This window comes from Uranotaenia lowii, chromosome 3 (genome assembly GCF_029784155.1).
Source record: "Uranotaenia lowii strain MFRU-FL chromosome 3, ASM2978415v1, whole genome shotgun sequence".
NCBI classification, from domain to species: Eukaryota; Metazoa; Arthropoda; class Insecta; order Diptera; family Culicidae; genus Uranotaenia; species Uranotaenia lowii.
Window position 1 is genome coordinate 240,851,114 of NC_073693.1, and position 20,202 is coordinate 240,871,315.

At 36.8% G+C, this 20,202-nt stretch overlaps 1 protein-coding gene across 11 annotated transcripts in view; it reads right to left on the reverse strand.

The window, feature by feature from the left end:
- Window positions 1-11,799: 11,799 nt before the first annotated feature.
- Window positions 11,800-20,202, reverse strand: part of LOC129751287 (ubiquitin-conjugating enzyme E2 Q2-like) — a 52,258-nt gene continuing 43,855 nt past the window's right edge. For 10 of the 11 annotated variants that reach the window (XM_055746697.1, XM_055746699.1, XM_055746696.1 and 7 more), the window contains 4 exons: window positions 14,563-14,637; window positions 14,209-14,500; window positions 13,991-14,139; window positions 11,800-13,886 (listed from right to left, as the gene is read on the reverse strand). In XM_055746697.1, the coding sequence (XP_055602672.1) occupies window positions 13,776-13,886; window positions 13,991-14,139; window positions 14,209-14,500; window positions 14,563-14,637 (627 nt within the window). In that variant the 3' untranslated portion in view covers window positions 11,800-13,775. The remainder of the gene's footprint in view (window positions 13,887-13,990; window positions 14,140-14,208; window positions 14,501-14,562; window positions 14,638-20,202) is intronic. The other variant, XM_055746703.1, reaches the window with a different exon arrangement.

The window sequence follows — 20,202 nt, forward strand, 5'->3', positions numbered from 1 at the left end:
ACAATAAATATCGGAATAACCAAATTCTTAAGGTAAATATTAACTATTGATAATAATTTGTGAAGAATCAGACGGTATAAGTTTTATTTCAGGATAAAATAAAGGAATATGCGAAGAAGGATTGTTCTCGGAGCGGCACTAGCAGCAGCAAGGCTAAACAAAATCCGGTTTCGGGGCCAATTAAATTCTGTTGCTCGAACGGATACGGAAAGATGATTCCGTTGGAGAAGCAGTTGTTCCGGAGCGAAAAAAGTGAAAAGATACGAAGCATGATCATAAAATTGTTAATTTTTTGAAATTTTATAAATATAGATTTATTTTAAAATATTAAAAATGTTCACTTTTTAATATTCTGGTCAACATATATAACTACATTCTTATTCATTTAACTGGATTTTACTATTACTACCATAAAAAGCGGCCAGAATCCGCTCCGAAATCATTCGCGCATTCTGAGTAACCCTGACTCAGTTGTCGCGAAAAGGGCGATTAGTCAGATCTGAGTAAAGGCCATTTAGTCAGAACTGAGTAGGTGCGGTTTTGGCGACAACTGAGTTTTATATTTCTACACTATATGCGGGAGGTGATTGTCAGGAGTAATAAAAGATGTTGTATTCGCGTCAATGGCCAAACATAAACTGATTTATTGCACAGCATCGGCCAGCGATGCTGTGGTAAATAGGGTGACCATAACATCTCCATTCTTAAGATAAGAGAAACATCGTTAAAAATATAATTTGAAAAAAAAAACTTAAAAATAAAACAATTACAAACTTAGGATAAACAATTAGGAAACTGGCAAAATTGAGATACTTTTTACAACTCATTTGTAATAGCGATAATTAGGTTCTTTTCGACTCCGCTTAATACGACTGGAACGACGTAGAGGTTGTGCTGTGTCTGGATCTTTTAAACTGGGACTCGAAGCTTTTTGTTGATAGACGTTTCTTTTAAACTGATCATAAACATTCAGCGCATCTGTTGACCAACACTCGGCGTTGTTTTCTGAATCTTTGTCCTTGTAAATGAAAGAATCCGATGGAAAACCATAAAAATCGCCATCTTCGTCTGAGCTTCGATCGTCTTCATCCTTGTCATCCTCCCTTTTTCGCTTTGTCGTCCTCGCATTTCCAGAAATATAAACACCTTTAAACCGACTTTGAAGCCCAAACGCTTTCAATTGATTACGATGTGCTGAGTATAACCTGCCTTCTACGGAAACTTCAAATGTGTTTTGAGAAATTCGTCTTACAAATTTTGCTTCGAGCCAACGTCTTATGTCTGTCGGTCGAAAATTTTTATAATAAACCAGCTCTCCAAAACGTAAACGATCAACCCAATCAAATTTTGAACGTTCTTCTCTGGGTTTATTTGATACATCTTCAAAAACATCCTTCGTCAAGTGATTCTTAATACTATTTTTAGGATTTACTAAATCCAAAAGCGTCTTTGGCTTAAAACTAAATAATTTCTCTGAAGGAAACAACCCATTGTCACCGAAACAGGTATTACGGTAACCAAACAAATAAAACGACAACAAGTCTTGGGTCGATAAACTTCGAAGCTCAGGATCCAGCATAAACTTTTTCAAACCGTCCTTTAAAACTCGTACCATCCTTTCAGCTTGTCCGTTGCTAGAGGGATTATAAGGTGGACTTTTCATCACCTTAATGTTGTGTCTCTCGAAGAAACTGATGAGCTCTTTTGAATTAAACGGTGGACCACCATCTGTTACAATAATGTCAGGTAAACCAAATCTAGCAAAAACGCTGATAAACACTGACTTAACTTTGATGGCGTCTGTTCCAAACTTCATATATTCCACTTCCAACCACTTCGAGTAACTATCAACAATCACTAGAAACATCTTTTTGTCCAAATAGAAAAAATCGGCATGAATACGAGTAAACGGTTTATTTGTAGGAATCCATCCTGGAACTGGAACTTTCTTGGGAGCAGCATTAATCTGGCAGCAAACATTACATGTTCTTATGTAGTTCTCTATGTCACTGTTCATTCCAAACCAGTAAACTGTTCTGCGTGCCAACTGTTTGATTTTTGTTATACCTGAATGATTTTTATGTAATAAACTCAAGACTCGTTTTTTTAAACTTCCCGGAATGATGACCCGGTCTTGGTAAACTAAACATCCTTCAATATACTCCAAATCTTGTTGTTGAGCATAAACATCCTTGAAATCTTTATCTAGCTTTTCAGGCCAACCATGTTGCATATAGTAAACTATCTGCTGGAGAAACTTGTCTCTTTTTGATTCAGTTGCAATCAAAACGTAATCCAGGGGAAACTCGTCCAATACATTTAAACTGTTGATGTACTCTTTCTGTAGTAACGCTGGTACTTCGTTTGGCAGAGGAAACCTCGAACAAAAATCCGCATTTCCCATTTTTGATGAAGGTCTATAAACAATTTCAAAATCGTAAATCGACAACTCCTGGATATATCGCTGCAGTCGGGTAACAAACAAACTATTTTTGCCTTCTTTTCCAAATATGCCAATTAACGGTTTATGATCCGTATACACAGTAAACTTTTGTCCAAATAGAAACTTGTGAAACTTTTTAATGGTGCAAACTACAGCTAAAGCTTCCAAATGCAATATTGGGTATTTCTTCTGTGCCTCTGTTAAAGAGAAAGATGTGAAACTAATTGGCCTTTCTTCTCCATTTATACGGTGAGCTATTACTCCACCTAAACCATAATTACAAGCATCAGAGACCACTATAACTGGCTTTTTAGGATCGAAAAACTCCAGTAATTTTGAAGAAATAAGTGATTGCTTGCAGTCTTCGAAAACACGACTACATTCGGAGTTCCAAATAAACTTTTCACCTTTCCTTAACAAACGATACAGGCAGCTGAGGCGCGACGACAAATTTGGTATAAACTTCCCGTAGTAGTTCAACAAACCCAAAAATGCCTTCAGTTCAGAAACATTTCTCGGAACTTTAGCTTCACGAATAGTTTCAACTTTTTCAGGGCAAGGCAACAACCCGTCTTGTGTCAAAACGTGTCCTAAAAACGGCAAACTTGAAACAAAAAATTTGCATTTCTGTAAATTCACTTTTATATTGGACTTTGACAAACGTTCCAAAACCATGTAAAGTTTTCTTTCACAGCTTGCTTTGTCGCTACCTGCTATCAAAACATCGTCGATGTAAACATGAACTCCGTTGATTCTAGCCAGGATCCTCTCCATAAAAGATTGAAACAAAGCCGCTGCAGATGAAACACCTTGTGGAAGACGATTGTACGTAAACAAACCACGTATTGTGTTTATGACCATTAGTTTTTTGACTTTTCTGATAAACGCAACTGTGTATACGCTCCTGCCAGGTCAAGCGAGCAAAAAACTTTGTAGCCAGCTAACGAAGCAAAAATTTCTTGAGGCAAAGGCAAAGGATAACAATTCGGGATTACTACTTTATTTATGGAAACCTTGCAATCGATTACCATTCGTATTCCTCCATCCTTCTTTACAACTGCTATAACCGGAGATGCCCATTCACTAGCATCTATCGGAGTCATCACGCCATCCTTCTCTAAACTTTCTAAATGTTCAATTACTTTATCTTTCAAACGGAATGGCACATCATAAGCCTTTTTAAATATTGGATAATGATTTGGCTTCAAAACTAGATCAGCAACAAAACCTTTGATTGGAGTAGACAGAGACTTGTCAAAGATATTGGAAAACTTGCTCTGTATTTCCTTTATCGTTTGATCCGTTGAAACAGCCAGTTGATTTATTCTGGACCCAAACGCATTACGCCAGTTATCAAAAAACGTATCTAGCCAGTCCCGACCCAATAGTGGATCAAAACTACTATCACTCCTCAAAACGATCAAGTAAACATCCTTTTTGAAATGATTCAACTCAACCCGAACCAAAATGCGACCTTCTACCTGCAAACGACTGCCGTTAATGACTGCCAAACGAGTATTACTTTTTTGCAAAGGGATATGCTTGAGCTCTGCTTTATATTGATTTAAGCTTATGACTGAAACAGCAGCGCCACAATCAATTTCCATCTTTAACCATTTTTTTGAAACTAAAACGTTCCTGAAACAGGGCTCGTGTAATTTGTTTACAGTGGAAATCTTTAAACAATCATATTCATCATCCGAAACGGAGCGATATGAATGATGACGTAAACTTTTTCGAAAATCATTTAACTTGGGAGTCACCTGCTCTAACTTTATTTCCTGCAGGTCAAAACAAAATCTACGCACATGCCCTGATCGTTTGCAAAAAGAACAAAACAATGGCCGTAGGTTGGGCGAAAAACTTGATCTGCAACCAGAAAACAAACTACCAACTCTTTGATATTGAAACGACTTTGATTTCATTTTGGTTTTATTTTATTTATTTTACTTTTTCTTCTATCAACAAACAATAAAAATCACCAAACAAATCTCACAAACTATTAAACTTCCTTCCAAAAACTGTAAACAATCAGGTGTATACCACTAAATCATTCACGAAGGTTCAAACGAGTAAACATAAATTTCCTTTAAAATATTTGTTTTTAATGTCGTTTCCTCCTAAACTGTATAATACTTTTCAATACAATTAATAAGCTAAAAGCTTTATCAAATGAACATGTATTTCATAAAAAAATGTTTTATATTCACTTTCGCAAAACCAATACGTCAAATATACATCCATTCATTGGCTGAAAAACATTCTTTTTTTTGTTTGAAATCAATATTGATTATTTGTTAAACATTAAAAAAAATATTATTTTTATTTTATTTAATTTTATTTTGGGCAAATTTTTAACCGAAAAACAACTGAAATTTTTTTCTCAGTGTAAACCAAACTTTGTTGCGTTATGTTATGTCGCGCAACATTCAACGCATCATCCGTCACTGGTACTGATGCGATGCAACACAAAGTACGAAGAAAAAAAAAACACACCAACAGCTATTGTTGAACACGATCGCTTGATTGGCGAAACAAAACCGTCAGCAATTAAACAAAATGGTTAATTGCTGAACGAAACTAGAATCTCTTCGAGGGAGTTCTCTGGCGATTTCTGCTTATAAACATGTAAACGTACTTACGTTTTCGGTAAGCAAACTTTAAGCGAAACCAAACTTTTTATTTTCTGCTTTAATGGACCAGCATGTCGAAACCGACCGTCCCATTCGCCATTCTTTCGCGTTTAAAGTGTTCCTTCTCTGAGAAAAACCACACACACGGACCTTCCTCTGTGAAATCCTTCTGTAAACTGACTTATCAATCCTGATCAACGATTGCTTTCTCTCATTCAGTTTTGCAGTGATATTCATTCTCCTCTCTCCCGTTAACGAACGTTATTCCTGGTTTCGGTTTAACGAACGTTCGTTTCTAGTTTCCGCCGGGATGCCATTCTATCATTTCCACTTGTTCTTTTTTATTTAGACTACTTTTCTGTTGGATTAACATAATTCATTCCAATCTCTCGTCTTATTCTCTACATTCGCCTTCGCCTCTATACTCCTGAACTAGTTTGAAAAAGTTTTTCTTCTAAGTTGCCAATTCCATTAGCAATCTTTTTTCCAACTCCTATTTTTATCCAACTGCTCCTCATTCTAGTTGACGGACTCTCACAGATGTTTGTGTTTAACGTACTTCAGCGTTATTTGAGAATGTTTATTTCTTGTTGTAACTTATTCCATGATCGTATTGAATCTCTATCAACACTGCTTTGATAGGTGCTTCACATTTCTATCGCTAACTCTTCTCGCCTTCTTTTCTTTATAATGCCACCAGGCGCTTGCACTTCCGTTTTCCCTGTTTTACGTTGAGTAAAGATTGCTGTTTTGAATTCTGAGCTACTCCTATAACTCCCGTTTTCCGGGAAAAAAAACGGGAAATTCCACTCCTACCGACTGCGACAAGTTTCTTGGGTCCGCCGGAGCGTTTCCAGAATCCAACACCGGTAATACAGGCACAGTACAATTTCTGGTTCACTTGCCGTTTTTGATTTTTTTTTTGCATTTTCTCATGCCGTTTGATATCCACATCCGCCGAAAGATCCACAGGGTGGTGTCGAAACCGACCGTCCCATTCGCCATTCTTTCGCGTTTAAAGTGTTCCTTCTCTGAGAAAAACCACACACACGGACCTTCCTCTGTGAAATCCTTCTGTAAACTGACTTATCAATCCTGATCAACGATTGCTTTCTCTCATTCAGTTTTGCAGTGATATTCATTCTCCTCTCTCCCGTTAACGAACGTTATTCCTGGTTTCGGTTTAACGAACGTTCGTTTCTAGTTTCCGCCGGGATGCCATTCTATCATTTCCACTTGTTCTTTTTTATTTAGACTACTTTTCTGTTGGATTAACATAATTCATTCCAATCTCTCGTCTTATTCTCTACACAGCAGTAAACAGCAAACAGCAACTGCAAGCGCTCAGCGGGACAACACAACTTTTGCACTGCGAAACCGATAACTTTTTCCGCAAAAATTAGCCCCCGTACACTACCGCGAAATTGTTAAACTATTCAAAAACCAATATTATAGTTTTTCTCGTCGCCACTTTTATATTTCTACACTATATGCGGGAGGTGATTGTCAGGAGTAATAAAAGATGTTGTATTCGCGTCAATGGCCAAACATAAACTGATTTATTGCACAGCATCGGCCAGCGATGCTGTGGTAAATAGGGTGACCATAACACTGAGTAACCGTCACTCTGAACTGAGTAGCTGAAAGTTAGCGAGTTGAAAAAGTAGATAAAAACGTTTAAAAATGCATTTTAAAAAAATTTGCCGAAAGCTGAAAACCAGTCACTGTAGAGGCATAACGAGAAACCCCCCGAGGCAGTATGAGCACCATTAATGAAGGCATAATGATAGTTTCCTGCCGGGGATTATAGCAGAGAATTCGACTCGATGAAGTCAACTGAGTAATAGAGCTACAGTATGACTATCGTCTGACGATTTAGCCCATTGGTAAGATGTCGGAGAGGTAATCAGTAGGCTCGAGTTCGATTCCTGGTCAAGGTTATTTTTTTTTTCATTTATCATTCATGATCATGATTGCACTAAACGGTGAGGCGTAGATTCATCAAACGAAGCAATAACAAAATAATCTAGGTCTGTTTGTAGAATTCAAAGAATTAACACATGCTCATACATTATGTTTCTGGTGTTTTGTTTGACGGATGATGCTTTGATACTATTAGCCGTATAATGTAACAAAAAAATCAATCATGAATAGTATGTGCAAAAAAATCCCCTCGAACAGGAATCGAACTCGAATCTACTGATTACACCTCCGACAGAACAGGGGTATGTCTTTTCGCATTGATAAACCATAAATTCAATTGACATCACTGCAGGGTGCCTGTTGAGGTGCTGCATGACTATTTTTCATGCTATACCTCGCGAGACTCCAGGAGTGATGTCAATTGAATTTATGGTTTATCAATGCGAAAAGACATACCCCTGTTAAACTGCTAATAACTTTTTTGCCTGATAAGATACGAAGTTACAATCTTCGACAAAGTTGTTCAGCGGAAAATTTCCCTTAAGAATTTTATAAATTGGCACAAAAGCCATCAGCTAGCTTGGCTCCACAGAAGAAACAAAAACGATGTCGATTTTTCAGTACAAAATATTCAATTTTCCCATACAAACCCAAAAGTTCAAATTTACTCATGTAAACGTTACTTAAAAATTCTGCAAAAAATCATGGATGAGGAGTTTTGGACCAAGACGGAGCTTTTAAGGCCCCAGGGTTTGGGAAATTCAAAAATGACCCCAAATCGACTCAGTCTAATGTACACCACAATTGACCGACCGTGTCTCGAAGAAAAGTACAACGAAGATTTCTCTATGCAATAACTACTATGGGCACTACAACGTCGCGGAGGCAATTCAGCTGGCCAGGATAATGTCGGATATCCCATGCTTAAAAACATGACGAACTCTGCCAAATTAGCACTTTTGGAGCTTTACAACTGGATATGACCATATCGGGACAATTTCCAGCATCTTGGCGCCAGGGTATAGTCATCCCGATCCCCAAGCCAGATGGAAACCGATGTTCACCAGACGGATATAGACCCATTACGCTTCTTAGCTGCATGGGAAAGATACTCGAGCGTATGATCAATCGTCGCCTTATTACCGAACTCGAAACCTCTAACCGGTTAGACCGTCGTCAGTATGCTTTTCGTGCTGGTCAAGGAGTCGACACATATCTAGCACAGCTCGAAGACCTCATGAGGACCAACGACTCGGAACATGTAGAACTAGTGTCTCTCGACATTTCAAAAGCGTTCGACATAACTAACAGAATACACATACTAGAAGTTTTGAGAAAATGGAGAATCAAAGGTCGTCTGCTAAATATCCTGTGCAGTTACCTTGATAATAGGACCTTCAAGGTATCTGCAAATGGGTCGCTATCAAGTCCACGGACTGCTGAAAAGGATCCACACTATCCGTAACGTTATTTTTAGTAGCCATGCAACCATTATTTGGGAGGTCCTTCTCTAAGCTGATGATGTGGCTTCTGACAGCCAAAGATGTGGACAAGACAAAAATTTGACAGCAGCTGAGGGCAGCTGCAAACGCAGTCATCAAATGGACGAAGAATGTTGGTTTTATGATCTCGGCGCCAAAATCAAAACTCATGCACATATGCAGTATCAAACACCGTAAGCGAGGCAGACCCATCAAACTGAACAAAGAACCCATACCGCAAGTCAGAAAGATGAGGATTTTAGGTGTACTCCTAGACTACAAAATGCAATTTCGCCAGCACTTTGCTCATGTGAAGCAAAGCTGCTTAAATCGAGTCAGGATTTTAAAAATTCTTGGGTATAAGCTCAAGAGAGGTCACCGCAAAACGCTATTACAGGTCGGTAATGCGATGATTACCATTGTATGGAATAGGTCTAACCAGCAGCAATATCAGTGTAATGGAAGAGATACTTGCTCCTGTGCACGCTCTTTTTTTTTAACTCAAAATTAAGTATGACCGAGGTTCAAAACATAGTTCGATTCTATGAACTTAAAGTTAAGTACCCTTTTTTCCTCCTTGCGATGGATCAAAACGGAGTTCGAACTGCGAACTCAAAATTGATCCCTTTTTTTCCTTCGGCGAGGGATCAAAGCTGAGTTCGACCTTATGAACTAAAAATTGAACTCTCTCTGTTGGACTGAAAACACTTAACGAGTTCAGTCCGAACCGGAGCAGCAACCAACGAACACGTCGCAAAATTTTGTCGTTCCGGAACAATTACCGGAAGATATGAAGGAACTTCATAATGGAATGCATGTTCACCGTGTCAGCGTAAAATTCTGTCCGTCATTGTCATCATATGTTGAGCGGCTTGGAATGTCCGGAAACTTCCGGATGTTGTTTACTTCCCGTGGGAAGTAACATCCGGAAGTTTTATTTGACCGGGAATGTCAAAACTTTCCACCGCTCTGTAATTGCAATGCAATGTACCGGAACAGCAACATCCGGGTACAACAAATTTTAATCATCCTTTAATTCCCTGAAAATCAGCTACCCTCGAAAAAAAAAGGATAAATTCGAGTTCGGCTGCCGAACTTAGTATTGAGTATGCCTATCAGAACTTAGTTTTGCTGTTGCCCAGTCAAACTCAAAGTTGAGGGAAGCCACCGAAGTGCTGTTTTGAACCAAAACAACTTAATTTTGAGTTTAAAAAGAAGAGCGTGTGTATAATGAAGTCGTAAGACTATCATCAGGCGCTTTTCGTTCGAGCCCAGTAGAATCCATTTTAGCTGAAGCTGGCTGCTTACCTTATCGTCTTTTACTGACCCAGCGATTAGCACAAGTGGGAATTCGAACGGAAGAGAAACGTATTGACCGATGTACATCGTTAATTGAAAGATCAAGGCAGATTTTCCGTACAACTACTAACTCGGATATCCCAAATATTTATCCTGTCGAACGACTCACAGATCGTTTATGGTATGACAAACCACCGAAAATCGACAACACTTTGAGAAAAAGCATAAAGGCTTGCAGCGGTAGAACAACTGTTTTTCCTAAGTTTTGCGAATTTATTTCCTATAACTATTTTAACTATAAACAGATCTACACAGACGGCTCTAACTGCGCTAATGGGACTGGAGCTGGGATTTACATACCGCCGAGGAAAATTAGTTGCGCCCTACCAAGCGAATGTAGTGTCTTCTCGGCGGAGTCGTATGCTCTGACCGTGGCTGCCCAAGAAGTGATAAGAAATGACTGCACTTTGATTCTAACCGACTCAGCTAGCTGCCTGGATGCACTACACAAAGGAAATTCGCGGCATCCATGGATTCAATCCTTGGAGAGTCATGCACGAAATCGCAATATTGTTTTCTCTTGGTTACCGGGACATGCCGGAATACCTGGCAATGAAGAAGCAGACAAATGCGCAAATACTGCACGCAGCAGATCAACACCAGTTGCCGATTCTAGAGTTCCAGCTCAAGACGCTGTGAGACACATAAAAGCTAGCATATGGAAGACATGGGAACAGCGATGGCACTCAAATCAATCTTTTCTCAGGTAAAATTAATACACACCTACGCAGTACAAAGACCGGAAAAGTCCCGCAGACCAACGTGTTCTTTCAAGACTTCGTATTGGGCACACTAGACTGACACACACTGACATCAATTTCTGTTCGAGAAAACTACTGCACCGATTTGCCAGTTCTGCGGTGTACAAACTACAATACAACATATCTTAACTGACTGCCATGGATTCAAAGAAGCACGTGATGAACACAACATAAGGGGAACAGTCTAAGAAATTTTAAGAAACGAAGAATCGCAAAAACAGTCACTGTTAGAATTCCTTAAAGCATGTAATATCTACAAAGCTATGTAAAAATCAAATAATCAAGACACGAATGCCGCAAAGATGGTAAAGTGTCTCAAATAAACAAAAAAAAATGTTTCACCCGAACAATATATTTCAAAATTCCATACAAACTTCAGGCTCGTTGAGCGACCTCTTTTCCGTAATCCGATCTGCCCTTATATTTGCAGGAGATCTTGTACTAGACATAGGATTAATTTGAACCTGCAGCAAGTAACTTTTTCAAAAGTGTGGTCATTTGGGGCACTCTATGCTACATGCAGTGCCGCTACTTCCAAATTTGCTAACGAACACCGTACCTCCTCGAGCAATATCCACGTCTCATGCTCGTAGAGGACAACTGATCTAATGTGCGTCATGTTCATTGTACATTTCGTGCCAGGGTTAAGTCTTCTCGACCGCTGTTGCTTGTGAAATCCATAGTAGACACGACTTCCGCTGATCATTCGCCGCCGGATCTCACGACCGATGTGATTGCCTGCAGTCACTAGTGAGCCGAGATAGACAAAGTTTTCGACTTTCTTTAGCACGATACCGTCTAACGTGACTTTGCAATTACCGGACAAGCATGCTCGGTCGGTCTCGAACCCACAGGCCAACATATATTTCGTCTTAGACGGCGCTTTTTCGAAGCTCCTGCCAAACAAAATCATCAGTCTTGTCAGCTTCCCGAAAAAACCGTTCTCGTTCATGATTTTCCATAGCTCTACACGGTCAATTGTGTCGTATGCGTATTATGAATCTGTTGGCTTGTGGCATTAAGCAGCGAGTAGAATTCGGAACAACACTTTATAAGCGGCACATTTTTTACAGTCCAATTTGTCACTCTTCTTATAGATGGAGCATATTTTCGAGGATCTACAATCAAAATGATTGAAAGCTTTAAAGGCATAACAGATTTATGGATTTCTCAACTCTTTTCAAATGGAAAGCGTAGAATTAGAGCATTTAGTTTTCTTTCCTGAAATTTATTTATTACTTGTATCAATATAAACTATTTTATTCATTTGTTTTTTTTTATCATTTCATTTATTATTTTCATGGATGTTTTTTGTTGTTGTTGGTTTGTTTCTGATTCTGTTCGTTTTTTTTTCTTCGTTAATCATTACGCACTCTACGCACTTCTGCACTCCAATTCAATATTTATATCGGTTTGTTTTACTTGTTCATTTGTTTTTTTTTAGTTATATTCTTTACATATGTCACAGTCTAATGAACGAATGAAACAAAACTTGACGACCAGAGATAAAACTATTTGTATGTCAGAAACGCACACTTCTTGTTCGAGAAATAGATAGTTCCCATGTTTAAAAACTGGACATTTTTGAAAATTGTGTGCATTGCGATAGGAAACTAGGAATTAAAAAATATTGAGTTCTCATTTTTTTTATTTAATTTGAAATTTCGATAAAACTATTCTCGTATGTCGTACTTGAGAATATTCTGATAGCATAGAGTTCGGGTTGAGTTATATTTTCGAACCGATATTTTCGATAGTATTTTTAGTTTTATACAGTTTTCAGTAATTTTTCGTCTTAAGATTTGCCGTATCTGTTCAATGAATACAAAACTCGCCTGAAAGGAGCGATTTTGTATGTTCAGCGATTACAAAGAATCGATTATTGCAGTTTGTGGTAGTAGTTGGTAGATGGCGTTGAACTTCCTAACACTGCTTTTCTAACACGCGATGGTACAGTTGCGGGTTACCTTATTCATTCGCTTAGAGTTGATAATGAAAGTTGACCTCTTTAAGAGAAACTGTCACTTATGTCTTAATCAACACATATCTAGGCGTCTCTGTACTGTTTTCATTATCTCTTCATTAGTTGGTGTTGGCAAAAAACTGCAACTCGTATGCAATTTTTGCTAGATTTTTTTTTCTATACTTTTGAACACTCGAAAATTACGAATCTGTTATCCATACGCATGGAGAAGAATCTCGAGAGACGTAATTTGAAGTAATTCTTCCTTTATACTATTTTACATTTGCTGTTGTCTGACGTTTTTCCAACATTCTCAAAATATGTTTGTTTAGAACGAACTGTTTTTTTTTCTCGTCAAAATGATCTACTATTAAACTAGTTTCTTCCCACATTCGCACGCTCATAGATTCACCATCCAAATTCATTTCCAGTCATTCAGTTATACAATCTACACATGTATAGAAGCTTTCATTTATAAAATAATCCATTCATGCATAGACAGAACTACGCAAACACCGATGCGAATCGAACCTAAAAATCAAGCTACTAAGCACATTTGCTGGACGATCACTCTTGGTTTCTCTTGTTCACACTATTATTTATCTGCTATTTCTTATTTTCTAGAATTGTTTTTATAACTTTTTTGTTTTTATTTATCTTGCGGCATGTAATACTCAATTTATTTGAGCAAACTAAATAACTGCTGCGGATGCCCAGAGCGCCCAGAGATTTTTTTCTGCTGGAGAATGAAAGGACGAACCAGTCTGGCTAACGGAGATCTTTGCAACATTGGTTTTTGATTTTACTGTTTCAAATAAGGGACAATACTTTTGTAGCTTCTGGAAACTGCTCTTCAAACCTGAATTGTAAACATGATCTGTAACTATTAAATATTTCTTTCGGTTGAAAATATAAAATAGAAAAAAAAACGGAAGAACGTGTTTCTCTGGCTGGTCATGCTACTGACATTCCAAATTTCCGATGTAAGTAATTAACCGAATTACTAATTCATCCCTACATCTCATTCTTGTTGCTGGCTTGTTGTTTTTCTCAATCTGTGTGTTGGCTGGGCCTTATCTGCTACTGCTGTTGTCTCTGTGCTTCTGGTCGGATCTTGTCTTAACACTGCTGTATGCTACTGTAAAGGTTAGGATAGTTTGCTGGTTTACTGCTGCTCCGATTGCTGCTGCTTAACCCCGTTCGATTTGCTTTTTATCCGTCTTCCTTTGGCGGAGTGAACCAGCCGTTCTTCTCGTGGATTTGGACCAACGATTTGAAACTCTGCTGTGCTCGCGCCAAGCTGTACTGGCCCTGTGAATGATACTAAATGCAAGTTAATATATGGAAAATGATGTTTGTAAAGTTGAAACTGTGAGTATGTTTCTTCGCCAATAATCCTGTCTGCTAGGCGTGATCAGTGTTCTCACCTTTGTCGCACCAAATTGTATTCGGGCTTTACCCTTGACTAGAGTGGCCGCTATCTGCATTATGACTGCCTCGACCGTGTACGCTGAACTCCAGCCTTGTTTCGTGAGCAACTCCATACAGATTGCACCACCCACCAGTACGTAACCACCTGTGGACGAAAACAAAATGTTACCTATACTTTTCTGATTGACAAGCCGAGAAAAAATATCAAACTTACCGGAAATCATCGGATGAACGACCCGAACGAACGGTGGCTCGAATGGATACGTCTCCTTGAAGATGATGTTAAGCAGGATGCTGTCCTTGCCCTCCTTCTCCTTTAGCAGGACAAGATCGTTGTGCAGCGGGCTGTCCGGGTCGACCGACATCAGCCGGATGTTCCACTCGTAGATCGAATCGTTGACCAGCTCTATCGAGTACATGTTGCTCTTGAACGAATCGGACCGGTAGATGTCCCGCAGTTCCTTCATCAGCCGATCGGTCGCCTGTACCGAACCGGAGACTGATCCCTGCAAAATGAGAAAAGTCGTTAGTGATCGGAAATGTAATGAATTTTGTGACTTGAACGTACCTTCAGATAATCTTGTCGTTGACTTTGCCTTAGTCTTTCTAGAGTTGCGAGATGTTCTACTTCCATTTCGTCTTTCTGTAATTGTGAACATAAATAAGATAAACCAGATTAGTATTTCTTAAGCATATATCGAGATTAGAATTTCCCTAAAATCTTGGCTATTGCGGAAAGAAGAAATTTGTTTCCTCTTTGAGAATATTTGTCAAAGAAAGTTTTTTTTTTCACAAAGAATGAAAAAGGTGGCTCCAGAGATCCATCGACTGAAGCTGTGTTTACTAGCTTGTTAGCCTGATCCTTAGTACATTGAACAAACTACTACCGTTTTTCAAAATTTTCTCACTTGTTGATAAAAATTGAGTCCCGAATATTAAATACTAATATAGTGAGACTTAGCTTGCCAGATTGCCTAGATGTTTTTTTCACATTATTTGCAAAATTAAATGAAAATTTGCATTGGTTCATTGGATATATAATTACGTAGGGGAGATGAGGGCATAACGAGCACCCAGGGCATAATGAGCACTCCTTATTTCTACATAAGTACGTATTTTCTTAAACAAATTTTCATAAGGATTTGTTGTGTACTTTCCATAGTATTAATTTTTCACCTGAAAAGAAATATCCTTCTCATCTTTACAGAAATATTAAATAATAACCAGCTAGGTTCTCAAATGACGAGAATATTATAATTTTTGAGCACCACCAAATAAGCGTTTATGACCTTTAAATCATTTTGATCTGAAATGTACGCACTGCAACATGATCTACACATTGTTTCTCAATTTTCAACATCATAAAATTTTTGATTTTTCACTTTAATCAATTTTAAAACGCTTTTTTACTTTAATTTGTTCACTAGAGGCGAACAGAGCACTTTCAATGAAGGCATAATGAGCATTTTCTGCCGGGGAATCTAGCAGCGAATTCAACTCGATGAAGTCAACTGAATAATAGAGCTACAGCTTGGCTTGTTTCGTCTGTCGATTTGGCCTATTGGTAAGGTGTCGGAGAGGTAATCAGGTAGACTCGAGTTCGATTCCTGTTCGAGGGGATTTTTTTTTTTGCACATACCATTCATGATTGATTTTTTTTATTGTTACATTATAAGGCTAATAGCATCAAAGCATCATCCGTCAAAGAAACCCGAGAAACATAATGTATGAGCATGTGTTAATTCTTTGAATTCTACAAACAGACCTAGATTATTTTGTTATTGCTTCGTTTGATGAATCTACGCCTCACCGTTTAGTGCAATCATCATCATGAATGATAAATGAAAAAAAAAATCACCTCGACCAGGAATCGAACTCGAGCCAACTGATTACCTCTCCGACATCTTACCAATAGGCCAAATCGTCAGACGATACAAGTCAAGCTGTAGCTCTATTACTCAGTTGACTTCATCGAGTCGATTTTGCTGCTAGAATTCCCGGCAGAAAACGCTCATTATGCCTTCATTAATGGTGCTCATACTGCCTCGGGGGGTTTCTCATTATGCCTCTGAAGTGACTGGTTTTCAGCTTTCGGCAAAAAATTTTAAAATGCATTTTGAAACGTTTTTATCTACTTTTTCAAGTTTCATCCAGTTAGGCAATAGACTATTTGAGTGTCTGAACACGAAACAATGATGTAATTCACATATTACAGCTGTTCTCTATGGTTTAATAAGTTTTTTTCCTTAAGGTGGCCATTATGCTCCCATCTCCCCTATTGTGCATCAAAATTTTCTGCGCAAATTTCATCAAAATTAACATGAACCATTTTTTAGAAACTTGAAATATGATTTAAAATTTACTGATGTGTTTTGATGTTTAAAAAAAACTCACAGCTTTTTAAGCAGGGTGGATTTGATTTAAATCAATTTAAATCACGATTTAAATCACTTGATTTTTATTACTGATTGAACTCAAAGTTTTAAGCAGCGAAGGCTTATTCATCCCCTCGGGAATTTATAGTTGATTTTTTTTTCTTGCCTCTTGGGGATATTCCGCATGTTATGATTGACGAGGATGCCGAATACTTGTCCACGTAGAAGGGGGTAGGAGTTTGGATAATGTCCACGTGGACAGACTTCATAAATATTACTCAAACTTAATTCAATGAAGATATTCTTAATGAAAATTTGGTTAGTTGGCATTTGAATCCAATATCCCAAACAATGTGCGCTCAAGTCTGCTTAAAATAATGTTTGTTCATTTCTTTCAAGCAAACTGAAGTTAATTTTCGTTTTTTATTTATAAAATCATCTGTTTTTTTATTTTGCTTAAATTTCGACGCTCAACAAGCTGTGAATGAGAATTTATTCTATTTGTTTTGATTTCTCTGAATCAAGATAAGAAGAAGACTCGTGGTCCGTCTATAAAAAGGGTTTGGTGAATTTCGATAATATTTTCCTTCAGTTAAGGAATTGCTCATTTGTTACTGAAATTAACCATTTTAATTCAATTTTTTTATCGTATTCAATCAAACTATAAAATTAGACAGAGACAGTGGAAAACATTTATCACAAAGGAGTTAGCTTACGGAGGAATTTAACAAAATTTGCTAAGACAATCGTTAAATGTTTCGACCTTGTTAGATATAAAGTCGACTCGATGTGGATTTAGTTTAAAAAAGCATTAAAGACCAATGCTTTTTTAAACTAAATCCACATCGAGTCGACTTGATTGTTAAAAATCCTGAATCATTAATGTTACACCTATACAGACTTCATAAAGCTGAATTAAACAAATCAGCTTTATCACATGATAAAAGAAAATTCAATTTTTTAATTTATTTGAAAAAATCATTGATTCTTTCTGTTTTTAAGTGCTCTTCTTCATGATTTTTAATTAAAAAATTATGATATTCGCGAATATTGGAGAAAAAACCCGAAATTTCATGATATAAAGCCGGATAAAAGCGGAAAAATATCTGGTAAGCTTAGATTACAACTTTTCTGAATTTAACGATCCTATTCGATGTTTGTGATCAGATTTCGGATTCTTTATTTAAGTTTTTTGCTATTTAAATCCAATTTGGAACCTCATTCAAGGCCGAATTGAAGGGGGTAAAATGGGCAATTGCCCCGCCCCCCCCCCTCCCCCGAGCGAATTTTTTTTTTAATTACTTTAATCTTACTACTTAAATTTCTACAAATCATTGAAAACAAATCAAAACTTGAAAATCGAAATGAAAACTTAAAATAAATATAACAACTAAAGGGGCCCCCGTAAAATAATAAGAATAGTGGCCCCATACAGTAAACAGTAAAAAAGTTCACTTGCATTTTGCGTGCTGAGAATAATAAAGTTTTGGTTTTGAATTTCAAAATTTTCAACCCAAAATCTGGACAAAAATAATGTTTGCCGAATTCTAAAAAAATTAAGAAGAATGTGAGAAAAAACACCTCAAGTTTTCATTTTTTTATCAAATCATGTCAAATCTAAGCTTTCATTTTTCCGAAATTTCTAAACTCTTTCTCAATGTTTGCACGTGATTAATTAACAATTTTTATTATATCTTCTACGCAGCCAACATGGTATTTGAAGACAGTATAGTGAACTAATCTTTAGTTCTTTTACACGTTTAAAATGTTTTGTAAATCGAATCATAAGGGCCCCCAGAAATCATTTGAAACCTAAACTAGATGCATTTTCTATATTCTAAACTCATCATTTCGGAATGTGAAAAAAAATTGAAATCACCAGAATTGGAACTAAAGAAAGTTTCATAATGGTGATCCAGAATTTAAAGATCCGAACGGTTTCATCATTCTCAATTTTTATTTAGATTTACGATTTTTTTTAAATCAATAACTGAAGAAAGAATTCATATTAAAAGGCGAGGAATTTAAAATTCAAATAAGAGATTTCAGGTTGAGGGTTTTGAAACAAATTCGCTTGTTGGTTCATAATTAAAAGAAATTAGATGGAAACTAAGATGGAAAATAGCTCGAAGTAAAGTTTTATAATCAAGATAAACATATCAATGTGAGAATTTCATTTATGGTTCAAATTGTAGGAGATCGCAGTTTCGTAGTTTTAATTCTAGATTCAAAGTTTATAAGCTATATTTAATCAAGGTCAGTTTGGAAACTGAAACCAGCAGAAACCAAAAATATGAAATTTAATTTGGATTTCTCTTTAAGATTTTGTTCTTTGGAAAATATATATTTTAGTTTTTTTTTGTAATATTCGCAGGATTCTAATTATAAAATATTTGTTTGTGAATTTTTACTATTCTTAGAACTTGTACTTTATCTTCAAACGAAAATTAAGCTGTAAATATATTTTATTGGTTATCGTTTTGTAATTAGAGACATACACCGTCTCGCCGATTGAGACTTCACAGACTGAATAAATTATCAAAGTTTTTAACTAAAATTTTATATTTTAATAGAGTTTACAAGGACAGAAAATGAATCGAATTTTAACCGCAAATATAATCTGTTATCTTCATTTCTAAATATTATGTGGTTGAAAAGAATTAGGTTCTTATTTGCTTATTAGGGTAGATACAAAAAGTTTTTCTCTAAGATAAAACCTTGAAAATACATTATTTATTATTTTAATCTTAATAAAAAAAATTGCATTTCCAGGAAACAATTTCGCTATGAGTTGTTGGGATTAAAATAAAGGTCGCTACCCAAGTAACACAGATTAAGGCAACTAGCATTAGGAAGTTTTATTATGGTTTAATTATGGCATTTTTTTTTGTTTTATGACGGTTTAATTATGGTCATGCAGAATGCTTATATTCTTTTAGAAATTTGCTCCAAGCTATCTTTTGCATGTTCTATAATAGCACTCAGTGCATGATTATTAAACCGCCATAAAACTTAGTGACAGTTCTTGATCAAGATGTCAAAACAGGGCACGCTCAGGTTAGATAGCACATATCTAGCGTAACATTTCAAAAGGGCGAAACTGCCAAATGTAAACAAATCGAGTTAACGGTCATTCCGGATGCACGCGGTTGCACTTTACCTATCAAACGCGGTTTCATCTTAAAATTCCTTAAAACTTTCAAAAAATTAATAAAATTCAATTGGGCGAAACTTCCTGTTGATGCATTTTCGTTGGAACGTGAAGTTACGCCTATTCAAAATGGAGTGAATTTTTCTATTCGTGTAGAGCCAAAAGGCGTAACTGAGTTGACCGTGTGTGACAAAATGGCCTAATTAGTTTTTGCGTGTAGGATGAATGGGCGTAACTTCAAAACCAAAACAAAAACGGCCGATCAATTGGGCGAAACTTGCAGGCGTAACTGAAATCGAAATCAACAATAGGGCGAATCTCGAAAATCTCTGGAATTACGTGAAAAAAGTTAAAGTTCTTGATAACCATCGAACAATAAGTGAATATAATGCACATTTTTTGATTTTGTTGAACAAAAAGTAATCGATTTTATAAATAGGATTTGAATAGGTGTTCCGAATTTTCAAACGTGTTTTTCTCGTTTCGAGCTAACTGCTAGTTTCGCCCTTTTTAAATGTTACGCTAGATATTTGAATTAGAACTCTCATTTTTACACATTTTTTATAAGTGATGCGTGTTGGTTTTGAGTTAAAATTAAAAAAATACATAAAAATCTTTGAAAACTTGAAATCACCGAAAGTGGTATGAATATCTTTACAATATGAGTATTGAGTGAAAGGGC